This window comes from Pantherophis guttatus, chromosome 1, assembly GCF_059756535.1.
Source record: "Pantherophis guttatus breed Tessera chromosome 1, ASM5975653v1, whole genome shotgun sequence".
Lineage (NCBI taxonomy): Eukaryota > Metazoa > Chordata > Lepidosauria > Squamata > Colubridae > Pantherophis > Pantherophis guttatus.
This window is the reverse complement of record NC_142063.1, coordinates 269,565,336-269,584,966: the sequence shown is the minus strand read 5'-3', so window position 1 is coordinate 269,584,966 and position 19,631 is coordinate 269,565,336. Positions and strand designations below refer to the sequence as shown.

The 19,631-nt window shown below is 40.3% G+C and overlaps 1 protein-coding gene across 1 annotated transcript; it reads left to right on the top strand.

Annotated features, from left to right (window-relative positions):
- The first annotated feature begins 4,288 nt into the window (after positions 1-4,288).
- LOC117671463 (solute carrier family 22 member 2-like) lies at positions 4,289-18,793 on the top strand. The gene is made up of 11 exons (XM_034427285.3): positions 4,289-4,712; positions 6,099-6,202; positions 7,458-7,612; positions 8,770-8,938; positions 10,998-11,112; positions 11,971-12,077; positions 13,553-13,767; positions 15,343-15,451; positions 16,274-16,386; positions 17,240-17,339; positions 18,285-18,793. The coding sequence occupies exons 1-11, from the start codon at positions 4,296-4,298 to the stop codon at positions 18,349-18,351; spliced, it is 1,671 nt and encodes a 556-aa protein (XP_034283176.1). The 5' UTR covers positions 4,289-4,295; the 3' UTR covers positions 18,352-18,793.
- The last annotated feature ends 838 nt before the right edge of the window (positions 18,794-19,631 follow it).

Genomic DNA, 19,631 nt, shown 5'->3' with positions numbered 1-19,631 from the left:
GAAGGACAAATGAATTTGGAAAAAGAAACCAGATAGTTTTAAACCAAAGTTTTCATTCAGGCGTAATTGGCATGCTGTACACAGAAGCTGTTGAGAATAAGTGGTGCATATACTTAAAAGTAGCTGGATGATTGAAAACAGTTCACCGGGCTTTGAAAATAAGAGGCAACGCTATGAAATAGCAAATAGAAACAAGTATAGTAGAAGCAAAATATCAAAGGTAATGTTCAAATAGCTTTCCCTGTCTCATTCCACTGCTTTACAACACAAAAAGCTACTTCTGAAAGTGTTTGATTGAATGCTTGATTTGCAGTTAAGATTACTTGAGAAGAGAACATTCTAATTAAATTCAGGTAGCAGCAAACAATCCTTCTTGGCCAGCTTGCCTGACTCTTAGCTACTAGAACAAAAGTCTCCCAAGAAGTTCATAGATGCTTTTGCATAACATGTTGGACGAGAGTTCAAGAGACTAATTGGTAGCGATGAATTCATGGGCCACAGCCCTAGAATGAAGAGTGATAAAGGCTGAAGTTGTGCCAAGTGGTTTTTTTTTTTAAAAAAAGGAGTGGGTGGGGAGAAAAGACTGTTGATACCCCACCCCAAAAGAAAGGTAATTCTTTTGGGGTGAAAGAAAGAACGAGAGAAAGCTTATAGAGTAGTTTTTTAACACTCACTTCAGGCCTAAATTTTCATGTTTTAGTATTTCTCAAGAAGTTCAAAGTTCCTTCAAAGGCAGGAAGGAAAGCAAATGTGATTTTACACTAAGCATGGGATTTTCTGTTGTCTAGTTTTGTGTTCATTAAGAAAATGAAGGAAAGAAATATAATGCTCCAGAATGTGGTCATGTTCAGGCAGGGGTGAGCTGCTGGGGGTTCACAGAGGTTCAGGAGAACTTCTAGCTAAGATTCTGTGCAGTTCGGAGAACCCCCAAATTCCACTCCTGGCTGGCCCCACTCCTCCCATCCCACTCAGGAGTCCCCACGTGGCCTGTTTTGGATGCAAGTAAGTGCAGGGCGCGTGCGGAGGCTTAGGGAGGGTGAAAAATGGGCCTACTGGAAGTTTGGGTAGGGCCCGTTTCTAGCCTCCAGAGAGCCTCCGGAGTCTGGGGAGGCCATTTTCGCCCTCCTGAAGGCTCGAAGAAAGCCTCCTGAGCCCAGCGAGGGCAAAAACGCCCCCCCTCCACTGTGGTGCAGGAGGCCAACTAGGCCATGCCCACCATGGCCACACCCATCCAGCAACAGGCAGAGAACCCCTTGCTAAAATTTTTGAAGCCCACTCCTGTGTTCAGGTATAGTGAAATCAGAATTGGGTGTAAGTCACTTGTGATTGTAAGGAATGAGACATGAGCAGGATCTGAGGCACCAGTGGCTATTGTCTATGATGCAGTAGCTGTTCAGGAGGCCAAGGCAAACCAAGCATCATAATATCTATTATATAGAGCATGTAATTATAATTATTTGACCATGTAACTAAGGAGAAGTAGGAAATTTAGGAAAACCAATGGACCACTGGATAAAAGGCCTAAATATGTAGTAGTACATGGTACTCCTGTATTCTGTGATCACAGAGGCTACCCTGAAACCTGTCAACACTTGTCAGTAGCACCTCCCACTTGTGATCCCAGCAACTCATACAAAAGATAAATAGTCATAATGATAGGCAGCCATTGACAGCCTTCCTCATTCATGTTAACAAATCTTCTTTGTTCTGGTTGAAAAGCATCTTTACACCATGACATTACTTCAGACTTTAATTAAGAAGGAATACTTCCTTTTATTAAGTCAGAATACCTTTATTCATCTTTATATTGGATGACCCTGGGAATTAATATTTTTAGGATAATATGTTAAACCCTCTGACACTTTTTCCATACCATGCAATATTTTATCATTCATTAGATCCTCCCTATTCAATGTTTTTCTAAGGGAAAAAGTCCATTTATTGTAACTCTTCATCACAGACCTCTATCTTCATCACAGACCTCTATCCACACACCTTCGATTATTTTGATTTGTCAAGTTTTGTATCTTTTCCAGTTTGGGTTACAAGTGAAGCCCAAAGGTGTTTTTCAAAAGGCAACTGGATTTTCTTGACAAGTCCATGACCTGAATGTTTGAGAAACTCCATAAACAGTTTACAAGTTGAAGCCATCATAATGTTTGGCTGTGCAAAATCCACCAGCTGCTAATGCCCCCTTATTCTATTCCACTCCTTCTTGTCCTTCATTTCCTTCTGCAACAGTTACCATTACAAATCCAGCAATTCTTATCCTCTGAAATGGAGCAGCGTCTGCTTGTCTTGTTCAATGCTAAGATTGCAAAATACAAGAGTACAGTTGTGCTTTTCAGGCATGTAACACATCCTGCCCAAACTGTGAGATTATGTTCTTTTATAGACTGATGGGTTACTAATTATAAAAGTAGAAATGCACCCAAGAAAGCAGATTTAGTGGAAAGCAATTTGAGAGCAATGGTGCCCCTTGGATTCAGAGATTGACATATTTTTAAAAAGGAAGTGAAGAGATACATGAATTCTGTAGAGATTCTCATCCAGGTCAAGGTGCTTTTTCAGGAGGCAAGTGGACTTTCTTGTTTTTTTTTTCTTTGGAGACATTTCGCTTCTCATCCAAGAAGCTTCTTCAGCTCTGACAGGATAGTGGGGAATGGAAGGATTTATATTCCTTGCAGACAGCTGGTCATTTGCATCCTTTTAGAAGGTTGTTGAAGCCCTTGGAGGTTTATCTGTGTCCTCAGGGTCACCTGAGTAGTGCTCCTGGTTCCTGTAGTCTGCAACTTTTCTTTCCTTTGGAAATCCATTCCTACTCCCACACCATTCAAAGGATGTTCATCCCAAATTGTATAGCTAAAAGTCTGTAGAGATTCTCAGTCATTCCTTCCATTCCCTTCCATTCCCACTATTCTTCCATTCCCCACTATCCTGTCAGAGCTAAAGAAGCTTCTTGGATGAGAAGCAAGACATCTTCAAAGAAAAAAAAAATAAGAAAGTCCAATTGCCTCCTGAAAAACACCTTTGGGACAGATACATAAATTGTTGCTCTCTGGTCTTTTTTCACTTGTTTGTGGCTTTGGTTGCTGCATTTTTATTAAAATTGCAAGAGGAAACATTTTAGGAGATGATAACATTTTGTGAGATGACATCCCTACAGAATAGAACAACAAATAACAAAAGGACAAACTTTGTTTTTATTGGAATACATGACCAGTCCACATACTTTCCATTTGCTAGGCATTTTTTTCTCACCAGGAAAATAACTCCTAAGGTCATCATAGTTCATTCTCTTAAACGGACAGATATAGATACATCTGAATAGGATGCTGTTTAAACCTTGCTTTTAATATAAAAGACTCCCAAAGCAATTTGATGGTTTTAAGAAAAGAAAAAATTATAAATGTAAATACTGATCTCTGTGTGTTCATTTTCTGTATACTTGAATGCTGAGGCTTTTGTCTTCCTTAATGTGTACTGCATAGGTCAGGAAAGCGAGACGATTCCTCTTAACATCTTCCTGTTTGAATTTAACATACCTGTCCACAGTGTTGATGTGCTTGGTGAAGGCTATTACTCTCCCTTCTTCAGAAGCAGGTTGCAGCCTAACCCTGAGCATAAGTGCCCATCGCTCGCATGAGTGGAGCTTTATGTATGAGCTTTGCATGTGAGCTTTGCATGTGAGCGCCTTCCGCTCATGCATTAAACTCCATTTGTACAAGTGTAGGGCATGCACACACGCCTCTTACACCAAAGGAACTGTGTACATGCACCTACCACTCGCACGCCACTCCCTACACTAGGCCTGGTCATCAAGGTGGAAAGATTACGGACTGCTGTTCTGCTTGGACCCTGAGCAGACATCATGGAAGAATCAAGGTCCATTTAGGTGAACCAAAATACCAAAAAAAAAGAAAAAAAAGAAAAAGCAATTGTTGGACTTAGGATATGAAGATTCACAAGATCTTGTGCATTCCTGAAGATCTTTGTATTATATATTCTGATGGTTGGAGGGAAGACTATACCAGACAGTTAATAGTGAAGTATTAATTTTAACAATAAGAAATCACCCAACGTGTAAGAACGTGAGCTTGCAAGTGTAATGTGAATTAGCAGATTAGAAATGAAGTCTGCAATGCATGGTCTGTCAATGTACAAAGTAAATTAATGGCTTTCCTGTGACTTTTGGTCTGGTCACACTTTGTTAATTTAAGCAATTTTTCTGCCTACAAAATGTTGAGAGATGCAGGTGAGGCTGTCACTTTTGGTGACCTGTTCCTGGTGCAAGAATGCCAACCTTAGATGATATTCTAGAGCACATTGGAGAGTTTGATTTGTATCAGAAAAGAGCATTTTTTGTCCTGTGTTTGCTGTCTGCTGCCTTCACACCCATCTACGTTGGTATCGTTTTCTTAGGTTTTACTCCTGAGCATCGTTGCCGGACAGCTGGTCTTCCTGAATTAACAGCCAGATGTGGCTGGAGCCTTGAAGAGGAGCTGAATCATACCTTTCCAAAGAAAGAAACTCATGGAGATGCTTTCATTAGTCAGTGCCAGAGATACAATGTGGATTGGAATGTATCTGGGCTCAACTGCACAAATCCAATTAATTTTTTCACTGCAGATAGCAACATCAGCCACGTACCTGTTGTTGCATGCCAAGATGGTTGGCTTTATGATTTCCATGGATCATCCATTGTGACTGAGGTAAGATCCCTGCAATAATCAGAAATTGCTTGCTACAGTAGGTGATAAAGCTAATGTAAAGAGCTAAACCTCTGCTAAACCATTTTGGTCAGTGCAACTGAGATGGACACCAGGGGTGGGTTTCAAGACCCATCACTACTGGTTCACTCATGGGCGCTTGCGTCCAGGCAGGTGGGTGGAGCCTCCCACCACCACCGTTACCGGTTCACCCGATCTGGGGTGAACTGGTAGCAAGCCACCACTGATGGACACTAAAGGCTCTAAACATCTCCAGATGTTTAGGACACTAAACATCTCCAGATGTTATTGCCTCTTGAAGTTAGACAGATGAAAGAGCTGACAAGCTCTCTGCCAAGATAGATCTACTAATTATTTCCATATTATCTTTTGGACATCAAACAAAATATATACTATTCATCTGAGTTCAAGGTTAACAATCACCTTAGAAAAGGTGGTAAAATCAGGCACATGATGACCCCTTTACAACCACAATTTCAGGATCAATTACGGCTGTAAATCAAAGGCTACCTGTAATTAATAAAACATATTGCAATTGGCCTATGGGGTTGACTTTTGGTGCAGCCTGTATAAATGTTCTAAACAGGTATTTTTTAAAAGCCCTTGGATGTTCAGTGGGAAATAGAGGTGTTTAAATGTATTCAGATAGGAGAGCAGTGGCTCAGTGGCTAAGATGCTGAGCTTGCCAATCGAAAGTTCGGCAGTTCAGCAGTTCGAATCCCTAGTGCCGCATAACAGGGTGAGCTCCCGTTACTTCTCCCAGCTTCTGCCAACCTAGCAGTTTGAAAGCACATAAAAAATGCAAGTAGAAAAATAGGGAGCAACTTTGGTGGGAAGATAACAGCGTTCCATGAGCCTTTGGCATTTACTCATGCCGGCCAATGACCACGGAGACCTCTTCGGACAGCACTGGCACTTCAACTTTGAAACAGAGATGAACACCGCCCCCTAGAGTCGGGAACGACTAGCACATATGTGCGAGGGGAATCTTTACCTTTACCTTTAAATGTATTCAGAGAGGACAAATATCAGAGAGGGAGACATGAGACAATAATAATTGCCTGGAAAGAATTTGGAATTAAATGACGAAGATTCAGATCTTGTCCTGTTTAGAGGAGACTCACTGATCATAATAGGACAATTTAGACATGCTGGTGTAGTTTTAATTTATGAGAGTTATGTCTTAATTTTAATGTCTATATGTTATAGTTAAATGCTGTGAACATTATTTACAGCAAAAAAGTGTGTTGGGGGGAAGAAATATATTTTTTCTATTATATCTTAAATTTAAAGAGAAAGTTACTTTTGTGTAAAATATTTGAAACATTTCGATGTACTTTCTCCAACCAACATGCTTCAACTTTTCAGTTTAACTTGGTATGCAAAGACGCCTGGAAACTGGATCTATTTCAATCGTGTGTGAATGTGGGCTTTTTTCTTGGTTGCGTAAGCATCGGTTACCTGGCGGACAAGTGAGTAAGATTTCCCATGTTGAATTGTAGTGTTTACTGTTTCTCTATTACAAAGAAAAGGGGAAGTTGCAGAGACATTCTTTAGAACAAAGTTGCCTTTTGTTGGAAAATTAACACATGGAATGAAATGTTGCATAATGTATCCAGCAGGTGAGAATATTTGTTCTCACAGCTGGCCTTTAGCTGCCCTTTGATTCTGTCCAATGAGATTCCATGCAATCTAATGTTACTTTGTTAAGAGAATGTCCATCCAGCCAACAAGAAATTAAGTGGTGTGAATTATCATTTCTTGTGGCATTTTCCCCTGGTTTGTGACCAATTAGACTTTAGTTTGGCTAATAAATTTTACTTAGCCAGTTTGGTGTAGTAGATAAGGCATCAAGCTAGACACTGGAAAAGTGTTTGTTCTCATCCTCTCATCCTTCTGAAAATCTTGCCAAGAAAACTGCAAGGACTTGTCTACTAGGAGTCAACAGGAACTTGAAGGCAAAATTTTAAAAAAAGATTATATTTGCAGGCTATCATAATCTCCAAGGGCAACTGGAGATTAGCAACTACACCGTAACAATCATTCAGTAATAAATGTAAACATTCACAGTAAACAATAAAAATATTAAATTACAATAAATGAAGTAATCCGATCCAACTGAGCAACTTTTTAAACATTTTGGATCTGGACAGCCAATGCAGACTTATGAACAGATGTTTTAAGAAGACCTGAAGAAGGGACATGGGAATGCCATCAGCAATAACATACTGCATTGCACGGCCTCAAGTCTGAACATAGATGGTCTTTGTTCTCTCAGCCTTTTCAACATCACAGCACTCTGGAGCAAGAGGACTGCTTTAAATTAATGAATAGCAATAGCACTTAGACTTCACAGTGCTTTTACAGCCCTCTCTAAGCAGTTTACAGAGTCAGCCTATTGTCCCCAACAATCTGGGTCCTCATTTTATCCACCTTGGAAGGACGGAAGGCTGAGTCAACCTTGAGCCGGTGAGATTTGAACTGCCAAACTGCAGCCAGCAGTCAGCTGAAGTAGCCTGCAGTGCTGCACTCTAACCGCTGTGCCAACTCGGCTCTTGAGTTTTTTTTAAAAAAACTGAGTTCGTTAAAAAAGAAGGAGTTTTTTTTAAAAAATTGTCTAGAGTTCCATTGGCAAATAATTTCCGTGTCTTCAATAACATTAATACTGTTCATCTCCCTTCCGCTTTCCAAGTACGTAACAATGACTATAATGTTTTTTCTCTCTAGGTTTGGCCGAAAACGGTGCTTACTGATTATCATCCTAATAAATTCAATCTCCGGTGTTCTTGTGGCTGTTGTCCCTAGTTACACATGGGTAGTGGTTTTTCGCTTGATACAAGGATTGGTCAGCAAAGGAGGCTGGTTAACAGGATATATCTTGAGTAAGAGAGTTGATAGTTTAAATATTGAGTTGATACTGCACAATATACTATTGTACATTAAGCATGCTCCTGACCCTACCCTTATACATTGACTAATTAAAATAAAATAATTACTATTTCCATCTAACAACACTGGCTAACCTTTCATTTATTGAATTAAAAGTTGCCATATAGGTTTTTTGTTATTTTAGAATGTACCAGTAGTAACTTTTGCTAATACGGAAAGCTGCTTATTCACAGTTCATAGAAGATGCTTTGTACAATTAATAAAGGATATGTGAGACATAGGAATATTTGCAGGGAGGAGTCAAACAAGGTGTTGGCCACAACTGTGCAATCTGAACCCTATCCTTCCTTAAAGTCAGTGGTGGATTGTTACCGGTTCTCCCCAGTTCTTGCGAACCGGTAGTGGAAATTTTGAGTAGTTTGGAGAACCGGTAAATACCACCTCTGCCTGGCCCTGCCCCTAATCTATTTGCTGCCTCCCGAGTCCCAGCTGATCGGCTAGAAAGAAAAAAAACTGTTTAAACTCTTGCTGAGGCGCTTCAAAGGGCCACCCTACAGCTGATCAGCAGTAAAAGGCAGTGTGGTGGTAGACCGGTGTGCTCCAAAAACAAATGGGTAGACAGGTATGGCTCTGCAAGCAGTTAAAAGCTTGGTAGACCAGTACCTCTGCCAAATTCTAAAGAATTGTCGTATGACCATCAAACCACACCCACAAAATAAGCCACGCCCACAGAACCCGTAGTAAAAAAATTTAGAACCCACCCCTGCTTAAAGTATGTTGTGGCATACATTAAAAGAGGTGGTGCTCAAGTCATACAATTGTGGCCAACAGCTTGAATGTTTTGATTCTCTTGTAGACAGCCTTGGTGGGATGGTGTGCACATTTTAATCTTGGGAAGGTTCACAACATTCCAGGAGTATACTAAATATTTTTTGATGGTGTTATAGAAAGGTATGCTTCACCATTTTGTAAAAACTGAATTTTAAATGATGAATAGCATCTCATACATTAAAAAATGGGAAATTTCCTAATTGAGCACTACATGTAGACTAAAACTGAGCTCCGTTCTGATGATGATGATGATGATGATGATGATGATGATGATGATGATGATACAGTACTATGTTTAATTTCCTCTGTCCTTTCAAAGTTGCAGAGTTTGTTGGTCTGAACTATAGAAGAACGGTTGGTATTGTTTATCAAGTGGCCTTCTCTGTTGGACTCCTCATACTTGCTGCTCTAGCTTATGGAATTCCTCACTGGAGATGGCTTCAACTTGCTGTCACATTGCCAAATTTCTTCTTTTTGCTCTATTATTGGTAAGTAAGGCTGCCCTTCTAATTAAAACAGAAAAGAAAACAATAACAAGAATGCAAATAAAATATTGTAATCAAGAAGAACCTTTGGGGTCGTTTTTTTAAAAAAAAAAAAATTGGGACCTAACTAGATACTTGTATTTTTCCAGGAAAAATGCACCTGTTGCCAGCTTTGCTTTGACAGTATTGCCCAAATTTAATATTTCAAGATGTTAATCTTGGGAGGTGTGTAAGACTTTGGATTCAGAACGTGAAGGGCGATGAATGTAGCAATTGTCTTTAAAACAGCTGTGTTTTTTCTTGCCGTCATTTGATAGCTACAGAGGGCAGCTGCATGATCCTATGAAAAGTCATGGTGCTTTAGCGCGGCAGATAGGTGCTGCGTTCACGGTTCTGTGCACTCTAAAGTCTATTTTGTCAATTATTTCCAAGATAGTATATTTTAATTAGGAAAGGTCATTGAAGATTGGCAATATTAATCTGTGCGAAGATTTTAGAAAAGAACTATTGTGTTATAAGAGTTGAGTTTGAGCTGGCTTTTCATTTGTGGAAGTTTTATATCCTACCTAGGTAACATCTTCAGTGCTATGACGTTGGGAAAGTGAGATTTGCTGCTTATTGTGGAAACTGCTTATATGGAAGTGGATAGTCTATGCTGCTGCATTTTATTGCTTTCTATGTGATTGCTGGGCCACTTTTGTTATACTGATGTGGTGCCACCTATTGTAGTGTCTTCTCATGCAATTATTAAACAACACCCAGATGAGCCGCAGATGATACTGCGTGAACATTACAAGAACCAAATAATATGTCAATCACATGGTAAACAGCAGCACTCAACTGCATAGCTCACTCAATCACATAAAACTCTGGTAAGACAGACCACTATACATTCCCCAGCTAACTAACAAACCTCATTTCTCCAAAGTGAGATATGTCAGGCTTCAAGAACCAAGAAGAACATATAGTGATTCTTCTAAGCAGATACCTTTATTGTTCCATACCTATAGACAGAATCTTACCAAACTAAAGCAAACTACTTCCTATATGAAGCATACACTTTGGGTACTATTAGGGAGGGGCTGTCTTCGCCCTCTTTCTCTCACACCAACTAACTGAACTAAGTTGCTAATTACTCCTCTGAAATGCATTTCCTCCAGACTACATTCCATGAAAGATATGACCTTGGTGGGTCAAACCAGTGGTAGGATTTAATTTTTTTTACTACCGGTTCTGTGGGCGTGGCTTGGTGGGCATGGCAGGGGAAGGATACTGTAAAATCTCCATTCCAACCCCACTCCAGGGGAAGGTTACTGCAAAATCCCCATTTCCTCCCAATCAGCTGGGACTTGGGATGCAGAGAATAGATGGGGGAGGGGCCAGTCAGAGGTGATATTTACCGGTTCTCCAAACTACTCAAAATTTCTGCTACCAGTTCACCAGAACTGGTCAGAACCTGCTGAATACCACCTCTGGGTCAAACCTAGACAACTCCTGACACTCCAACCCTGAATAACATATAGGTAGTCCTTGACTTATGACCATAATTGGGCCCAGAACTTCCATTGTTAAGTGAGATAGTTGTTGCATGAGTCATGGCCACTTTTACCATCATTTTGTGTTATGGTTTGTAAGCAAATCACCATAGTTGTTAAGTGAAACACCCGGTTGTCAAATAAATCCAACTTCCTCTATTGACTTTGTTTGGTGGAAGCCAGCTGGGCAGGACACAAATGGTAATCATGTGACCTCAGGACACTGCAACCATTGTAAATGCATGTCGGAAGGGTTCAAATTCTCCTTGATAGTTGTAAGTCACTTTTTTCATAACTTTGAACAGAGTATAAACAGATAGTTATAACTCAAGGACTACCTGTGTATTCTCTATCATCACAAGATTCAACATGTTACAAAAAGGGAACTTGGTCCAGATTCTGCACACTTGCTACAAAAAAGCTGAATCTTGTTTCCAAAATGTTTCAGCCAACTCAGGACAAGTCCTATGTCATCCTGATTTTGTGTTACCATCAATGTTACACAGATACTGTACACTGCTTTACAGGTGTCTTCCAGAATCCCCAAGATGGTTGATAGCCCAGCAGGAAAATGACAAAGCCCTGAAAATTATTAAACGTATTGCCAAGGGGAACCAAAAGAAGCTGCCACCATCCATGGAGGTAATCAGACCTATCTCCTTGCAAAACTATCCCAGGAGTTGTATGCTGTGCAGATAATATTCCAAAATATGGATTTAGCATCTCACTTGGTAAGCCAGGATTCTGGACAGAACTTGTAATTTTCAAAGTACTCTTTGCAGACATATTGCCTCAGTTCACCCTACTGTGTCTTGTGAGTAGATATTTCTGTATATTATTTAGAGCTTCTTGAATGGAGAATGCAGTATACATATAATAGCAAATAAATAAGAAGCTCAACAAGTTAGTAACTCCAAAGCAAAAGTTATCCCAACAAAATTGCTTCCATGTGGACATCACCATGAACAGCATAGAAAGAGCAAAATAACAACAACAAGAAGAAGAAGAATCCTGGTTAAGTAAGACATTTGCACAAGGAAATAACTGTAGAAGGAGGCTGGTGGAAGATTATTTTCCTCCCTAGGTTTATAAGAAGTCTCTGATTTCTCCTACTCAGATCAGTACAAATCCACTCATGAGGTCCAACAGCTTTTGGGAAATGCATTTTTGGACAGATTGGACTGTTGTGGTGAGGAGAAGATGAGAAACTCACCTTATTTATTGGAACTTTGACTTTGACTCTGTTCTCCATGTTCATTTCCTGACTGACAGCAATTCTCTAATTGCTGTCAGTCAGGAAATGAACATGGAGAACAGACACACGCTTGAGTTACAAAATAGGACACGTTTCCTTTCTTTATAGCTGACTACTGTGTTTTCTATGTATTTTTTTTTTACTTTAAAAAATCAAAAAGTTAAGTCCTCCCATCAGAATCTGATAACATGATTTCAACTACATCCAACATTGAAAAATTTGTTTTTGTTTTTGTTTTGTCCTAGAAACTTCGGCCTGAGGAAGAAATGAGCGATAAACCTAATCCTTCCTTTATAGACCTGGTGAGAACACCACAGATAAGGAAACATACATTAATCTTAATGTACACTTGGTAAGAAAAGTTCATTTTTTTATAAAAAGGTCCAAAGACATCTCTATGTAACTGACTAGCTCAGGGGGAGTCTGCAGAAATAGTAAGCGTGGCAATAGGAGACCAGAAGAGATAGCATTGAAATCAAGGATAGAATCAATCAGAATGTCAGTGGTTTTCTTTTTTCATTAAACTTTAATTAAACAACTTATTTAATTTAATTAACTGTTACTTGTTTAGCTTTTGACTGTGATATGGAAAAGGTTAGCCTTTATTACTTGAGCAGAATGTCTTGACTCAATCTTTCTTCATGAAAGCAATCCATTTTCTCTCACATCCACAATACCTACACTTAAAGGAGCTCTTTAGTTACTTGATTGAATTTGCACACTGTGGTAAGCAGTGGTGGGCTGCTGCCAGCTCAGACCGGTTCGGGCGAACCAGTAGTTTCGATGATCAGCTGGTCCTGCCCACCTGCCCCTGCTCTATCCTGTCATATATTTTCTTCTCTCTGGCTCAGCTGATTCATGCAGCACAGCTTATTTCCGCATCTCCGCTGTTCTATTTACTGGGGCTGCCTTAGAAGGCAAGCAGCTGAGCTTCAAATTGCTGTATTTGAATGTTGTGCACAAAGCCTGCGTGGGCGCCAGTGGTAGGTTTCTACCGGTTCGCCCCAGTTCGGGCAAACTAGTAGTGGCGGAGGCGGGATGCTCCACCCACCCGCCTGGACATCATCATGGACATTCTGCACATGTGCAGGAGTTTCTGTGGATGCTCAGAAGTGCTCTGCATGCGAGCAAAGCAAGCGCGCACATGAGCGCACTCCCGGTTCCGAACCAGTAGCAAAGGTAAGTGGAACTCACTATTGGTGCACGCGCAAAGTGCATGCTTACAGAGTCAGTTGTTAAACCGGTTTCAGCCCACCACTGGTGGTAAACCATTGTTTGGTTAGCTGCAGTTCAGTGATTTCTCTCAGTTAGCAAACTTAACATTCTAGGCCAGGGATGTCCAACCTTATCAACTTTAAGACTTGTGAACTTCAACTCCTAGAATTCCCCAGCCAGCCAGCCAGCCAGCCACTCTCAATTCTGGGAGTTGAACTCCAAAAGTCTTAAAAGTTGCCAAGGTGGGATACATCTGTTTTAGGTCACAAAATGTGGTTTACAAATCACAGTGTTTAAGTTCACCCAACAATATGCTATGCCAAAATGAAACAAACTACATTATGGCTAAAGAGGTGTGAAGGAAACCTGCTTTTATAATGCAATGTGTCCTGGCATTAATGTTGATAGGTAGCCCTCAAAGGTACACTTTATATGCATTAGTTCTCAAGCTCTTTGGCATTAAACTATATTCACGTTTAATTTCAAAATGTCTTCCAGCTTCAGAAAATGGTGTGAGGCAATACAGTACAGGACTTTCTGGGGGAATAACTCTTTGCAAACAAAAAAACCAACAACAACCTTGGCTTCATCTAGTTTTACTTCTTTGCCTAGGTTTACCAGCGCTGTAGTGTATCAGGGCCTCATCATGCATCTGGGAATCGGCGGAGGCAACATTTACCTGGACTTTTTCTATTCTGCTCTTGTGGAATTCCCTGCTGCCATCATACTCATTGTCACAGTTGACCGCATAGGCCGCCGTTTTCCTTGGGCTGTGGCAAATTTTATGACAGGAATCGCCTGTCTCATTACTGCCTTAGTTCCGGAAGGTGAGTGTTGTAGTGATACATTTTGTGTGCCCCTTTTCTCTCTAATCTAGGGGTCAACAACAGTGACCTTCCAGTTGGGTTGAGTTCTGACACCCACGAGTCCCAGGCAGCATGACTAGTGGTGAGAAATGAAAGGAGAAGCAGTCCAAAGACAAGTAGATGCTATTCTTTGCAACTTTTTTTCTACCAAAATATAATGTATACAGCTTGTACCATTCCCCTCCCTCTCATGGACAAGGGCAAATAAAATTTGGAAATAATTCTGCAAATGAAGTGGTCCAATTAGGAAAGAGTTAAGCAGACATTTCTTTGTCCATCCTTCCTTCATCCCAATTTCTTCATAAGTGAAAGCCATCCTTTTGTGTTATAGGCATGCAAAATTGTCTCCCCTCCCGGGGGTGAAATTCAGCAGGTTCTGACAGGTTCTGGAGAACTGGTAGTGGAAATTTTGAGTAGTTTGGAGAAACGGCAAATATCACCTCTGGCTGAGTAGGGTGGGAATGGAGATTTTCCAATATCCTTCCCCCAGGAGTGGGATGGGAATGAAGATTTTGAAGTATCCTTCCCCTGGAGTGGGGTGGGAATGGAGATTTTGCAGTATCCTTCCCCTGCCACGCCCACCAAGCCATGCCCACCAAGCCACGCCCACAGAACCGGTAGTAAAAAATATTTAATTCCACCACTGCCCCCTTCCCACATGTGCTTTGCACAATGGCTATTGGGTAACCTTGACTCTTGAAGCATGGACATATGTATAAATGCCGTGCATGCTCTGGATTTTTTAATTTATTTAGTGAATTTATAGGCTGCCACATTTCATCTGGGTAGTTCAGAGTTAAAACAGAACAAAAATAGTGAAAAAAACCCAACCAGAGTAAAAATGCATCAAAAAATGACATAAAAATAGGAGCTGAGAAGAGTCACAAACATTCAAACAAGTCATGACATAAGCTCACCCATGCTATCAGACCCCCAGGCTTGATGGTAAAAGCCAGGTTTTTAGTGCTCTGTGAAAGACTCATCTAATTTCAGCATGGGACTTGATATTCTCAAGGGCAGGCGTTACGGTAGAAAAGACCGTCCTCCTGGGTCCTGAGAGACAGCAGCCCTCTCTCCCACAGACAGAGAGATCTGGTCATCTGCCAGATCTCATAGACAAGTAGACACCACTGAGTACATAAAGTACTATATGCTTTTTTTATCTAAGTATTTGTATAATATATAAATATTCATTATGTAAGCATTTATTTAAAGAAGTACAAAGAAAACAGCAGCTGCTTGGGTCATCTAGATTCTAGAACACGCCAAATCCAGAACACAAGGCAACTTATTTCTATGCAGTTTGGAGGTTTTGTGCCTATATATTATCCCTTAATCCCTTATTCCCTAATGCATATCATGTTATTTGAGTAGTTATCACTTGTCGAACAAACTAGATTTCCTTATTAGGTATGAACTCCTCTACCAGTTTTGCGTCCCCCACTTATAAAAAAAGTATAAAACCAAAAAAAAAAAAAAAACCCAAGATGTTAAAAGACAACATTCAGCTGAGCATCTCTTTCAATATTTTTTCAGATTTCTATTGGCTAAAAATGACTGCATCTTGCTTTGGCAGGCTGGGTATTACAATGTGCTATGAAATGGTTTGCTTAGTCAATGCAGAGCTCTACCCAACCTTCCTCAGGTGAGTGAATCCTCTTCCATTATCCTGGATTGGGATGACCTTTCTGGGTTGGATTGGGCTGAACTAAGGAGGAATTTCCTGACAGAACAATTAATCAGTGGAACGACTTACTGTATCTGCAGAAGTTGTGGGTGCTCCATCATTGGAGGTTTTCAAGGAGAGACTGAACAGCCATTTGTCTAGAATGGTATAGGGCTGTGATGGTGAACATATGGCATGCATGCCCGAAGTGGCACACAGAGCCATCGCTCTGGGCACGCCAACCATCAACTGTTGCTCTTCCGGGTTTCAGCATGCACATGTGTGCTGGCCAGAAAACTGGAAACTGGAAGACCAGGTGACCAGTGCACATGCGCGTGCCAGAAACAGGAAGCTCAGCTTCCTGGCGTGCACATGCGTGCTGGGGAACTGGTCTTCTGGTTTCTGGCGCTGCCCCGCCCACACGGGCTCCCATTTCTGCACTTGGTGCCCAAAAGTTTCACCAATACTTGATAGGGTTTCCTGCTTCAGCAGGAGGTTGAACTAGAAGATCTTCAAGATCCCTTCCAACTCTGTTATTCTGTTATTCTTGCTCAAGTAGCTTTTGATATTCAAAGCCAAGTTGTGATGCATGCACATTTCCATCTGGTCCTACCAAGTTCATGAAAGTTTTTCTCAATTCTTTTGGTCTCAAAAGCTAAGGGGAATGGTGCTACCATATATTTCTGGCTTGAGAAATATGGTTGATTAAAAAAATAATCATCATATTGTTTAGGGATCCTTTAAATATGCTATTGATAAAGATAAGGGTTTTTTCCTGTGCTTTTTTTTTCTTTTTTAAAGGAATCTGGGGGTTCTTGTCTGCTCTTCCATGAGTGATATTGGAGGGATCATAACTCCGTTCATTGTCTATAGGCTGGCAAATATTTGGCACGAGCTTCCGCTTATTGTCTTCGGTAAGAATGACCTTTTGTTCTTTTGAGTGATTGAGAATAAGGGCACCATTTGTGCTTCTGTCATAGCAAGTTTCAGATTTCTTCCTGTATCTCAGAAGTATCCTGGCAGAACAGCACAGCCTTGGGGGATTTCTGGTCAAGCTTCTTAAAATAAGATCTTTAAATCTCAGGGTCAAGGCAATGGAATTTTATCTTGTTCTATTAAGCAATTCAGTTTAATCAATGATTTACTGCATGTCACTAGAGATATCTAGGGAGGAAGAATTACATGGACAGGCATTATAAGAAAAGGCAAGGGGGGAGGATAGGAATGACCTCACCACATAGCCCTGAATTCTGGCATAATGATCAGTCGCAACAGTGAAAAGACCAATTTTAAGACCAATTTCTCCCTTGCCCTTGTGAATCAGCCAATCTGGCAAATTAGTAGGGCAGCCTTTGGTTATTCTTTAAAAAACAAAACAAAACTTGATGTCATTGTTTAAGAGATCCCATCAGTGGCCAAACCAACCACTCCCTGAAGGTTTATTTTAAAAAGAAGGCTGCCTAAGAGCTTTCATTGCAAAAAAAGCCCGGATTATGGATATCTGCCTCTCCAAATTCCTACTTTCTTTGCACTTGTCTGGAAATTCTTTCCTTCATACAATTTTGTGGTGATATTTAAAGGATACATTTGATTCATATTCTGATTGTTATTTTAGTATACCTAAAGGCTTGGTGGAGAAAAAAAAATAATCAATGCATTTCGGGAGTGCGTTTTTTACAAATAAATGACTGAAAAGGCATGGTTGGTATGCCACCTCCATGACAGGAGTCACAGGTGGTTCCTTTTGTTTCTTCTCTGTTCCTGAAGCTGTCATTGGCCTTGTGGATGGTGGTCTGGTGTTGCTCTTACCTGAAACCAAAGGGAAAACTTTACCTGAGACTATTGATGATGCTGAAAATCTGCACAGGTATGGGCACGTGACATTTCTTAAAGAGGAATATTTTCTGTTCAGAATCAGAAAACAAGGTTGCATGGTGATGCAGGCTGAATGTTCCTCTCCTTCCCTAACATCCAAAAAAAGAAAGTCTTAGGAGACAAACTTTATGAAGACTCAACCATTGGTTTGGGGGTTGTGATAAAACTGACTAGCTTCCTAGGATAAAACATTCTAGTAATTTTAAAACCTGGATCATTCTTTCTGTAAAGTGAGCCAGAATTCAAAGGGCTTCAATTAATCAGGGAAATCTGCCAACCATTTCCCAAAATTATTTGTGAACAGCCCAGCTCTCCTCAAAGCTTAAAAAACAATTTCCCAAGAGCTTCATGCTTCACCTTTTTCCAACCTCTGAAAAACTCTCAGCCTTACATAGAAAAAAAAATGCACTTACAGGCTCTCATCCAGGTCCTTGAACTAGCCTAAAGCCTCATGCTGCCAGACTGTCCTAGCAGATGATATCAGATGACAATAACATTATTTTCTTTAGCATCCTAAGACACCCACACCAAACTGAAGCAGCATGGGGAACTCTCAGGAAGTTTTCTTGGGGCAGATGTCCTATTGGGGTCCCAATCTGAGGCCCACATCCGCCCACTTTGACAATTTACAGCAGCAAATTCTTATTTCCTGTAGTGTTCTATGATCTGGCTGACATTGAGATAGCTTGGTAAATTTAAAATAGTCCTCCTTCTTTCAGTTATTAGAGTGAAAGCCTGAAAAAAGTCAGGGTCGTGCAAGTCATACAGGGTCTAAAGTATTTCTTCAGCTAATGCAGAGCCACTATTCTTTTTCTTTCAAGAATAAATTGGCCAAATAGGACATTATAATACACACAAGAATTTGGATGAAATGGTTGTGGTTATCAGTTTGATTTATTTTATCTGTTCCCATTAATCTCTTGGTTCCTTTACATAGACCAGGGAGGCCCAAAGAAAAAATGATTTATCTTCATGTGCAGAATTCAGATGTGTCAATTTACTGAAGAACAACTGTGTTCCCCACAAATGTCCATGGATGCATAAGGAGAGAAAAGCAAAATGGTGGAGACAAACATAACTCTTCATGGGGGCTCTGAAGTCTTTAAACATTCGATATCCTCTGCTTTTTGTGTGCAGCTATGACTGTGATATATTCCAGAGAACTCTGTGGTCCTGGCAAACATTTTAAAGTCTTCCCCAGGGTGGTCCCCTTTAGTTATGTAATCTGTCTTGAATTTCTCAGATTGGAGAAACCGGGCTAGGGACAGTGCCTATTAGTAGGCCAAAATGTAACATGCAAATTATGGCCTTCATATGTATATTTATATAAGCAGCATTGAGTCTAATAAGCCCTAAATAAAATTAAGGAGCCATACGTGGAGATACCCCTCATTCAAATGGAGATACTTTTGTGTAATGTAACATAAAATATGACCGAGAAATTGACATTGCCTGAAAACTTGATTTCAACCCATTCCTATTTTTCCCTTAAGTATTGTTCTGTTTCATTTATCGTTTTCTGTTTCTCACACACAAATGTATATGCATTTTCATGAACATTTCTTCAAATATAGAATGCTGTTAACAATGCTCCTAAGATACAGATCTCTGTGAGAACTTTTCAGAAGGAACCAGCATTCTGGGCCAGGGATCTCCCTTGGTTTAGGGGAGACAAACTAAAGGACACTAACCAAATAGTAATGCATAGTCTCAAAGCATCCCCCAGAGTTTCATTTTATTCTGCTTATGTGTAGCCAGTCTTCATTGGGACTGGTGACTCAATCGTTTAGCAAAACAATCACTAAGTAAAACTGCAGCAGTGCTTATGATCTTACTTCAAATTTCTTTTGCTTTACAAGAACATAAATGCAAGGATCAACCATAAAGTTACTTTTTCATCATCATCATAACTGCAAACAGTTGTTCAACAAGGCAGTTGCTAAACAAGAAGTACTTGCAGTTAATCATGCGATCTTCTGTCCGTTAAACATTATCATTTGATAACAGCTTTTGGAAGCTTCCAGAGAAGGGCAGTAATCAAGATTTCAGGAGAAATCTGGGGCTCAGGATCATTAACCTAAATCCATCCTGTGAGTGGATGGTGATTTTTGCAACCCAGAGACCTTTCTGACTATGAGTGGCAAAACCAACTGTTTATAACCATTTTCGAGGGAGAGGAAACAATTTAATATACATTTGAAAATATGCTTAACCATTATTTCAAAAAGACATGGAAAAATGAGACTCTAGAAAAAGTGCAGAGAAGAGCAGCAAAGATGATTAG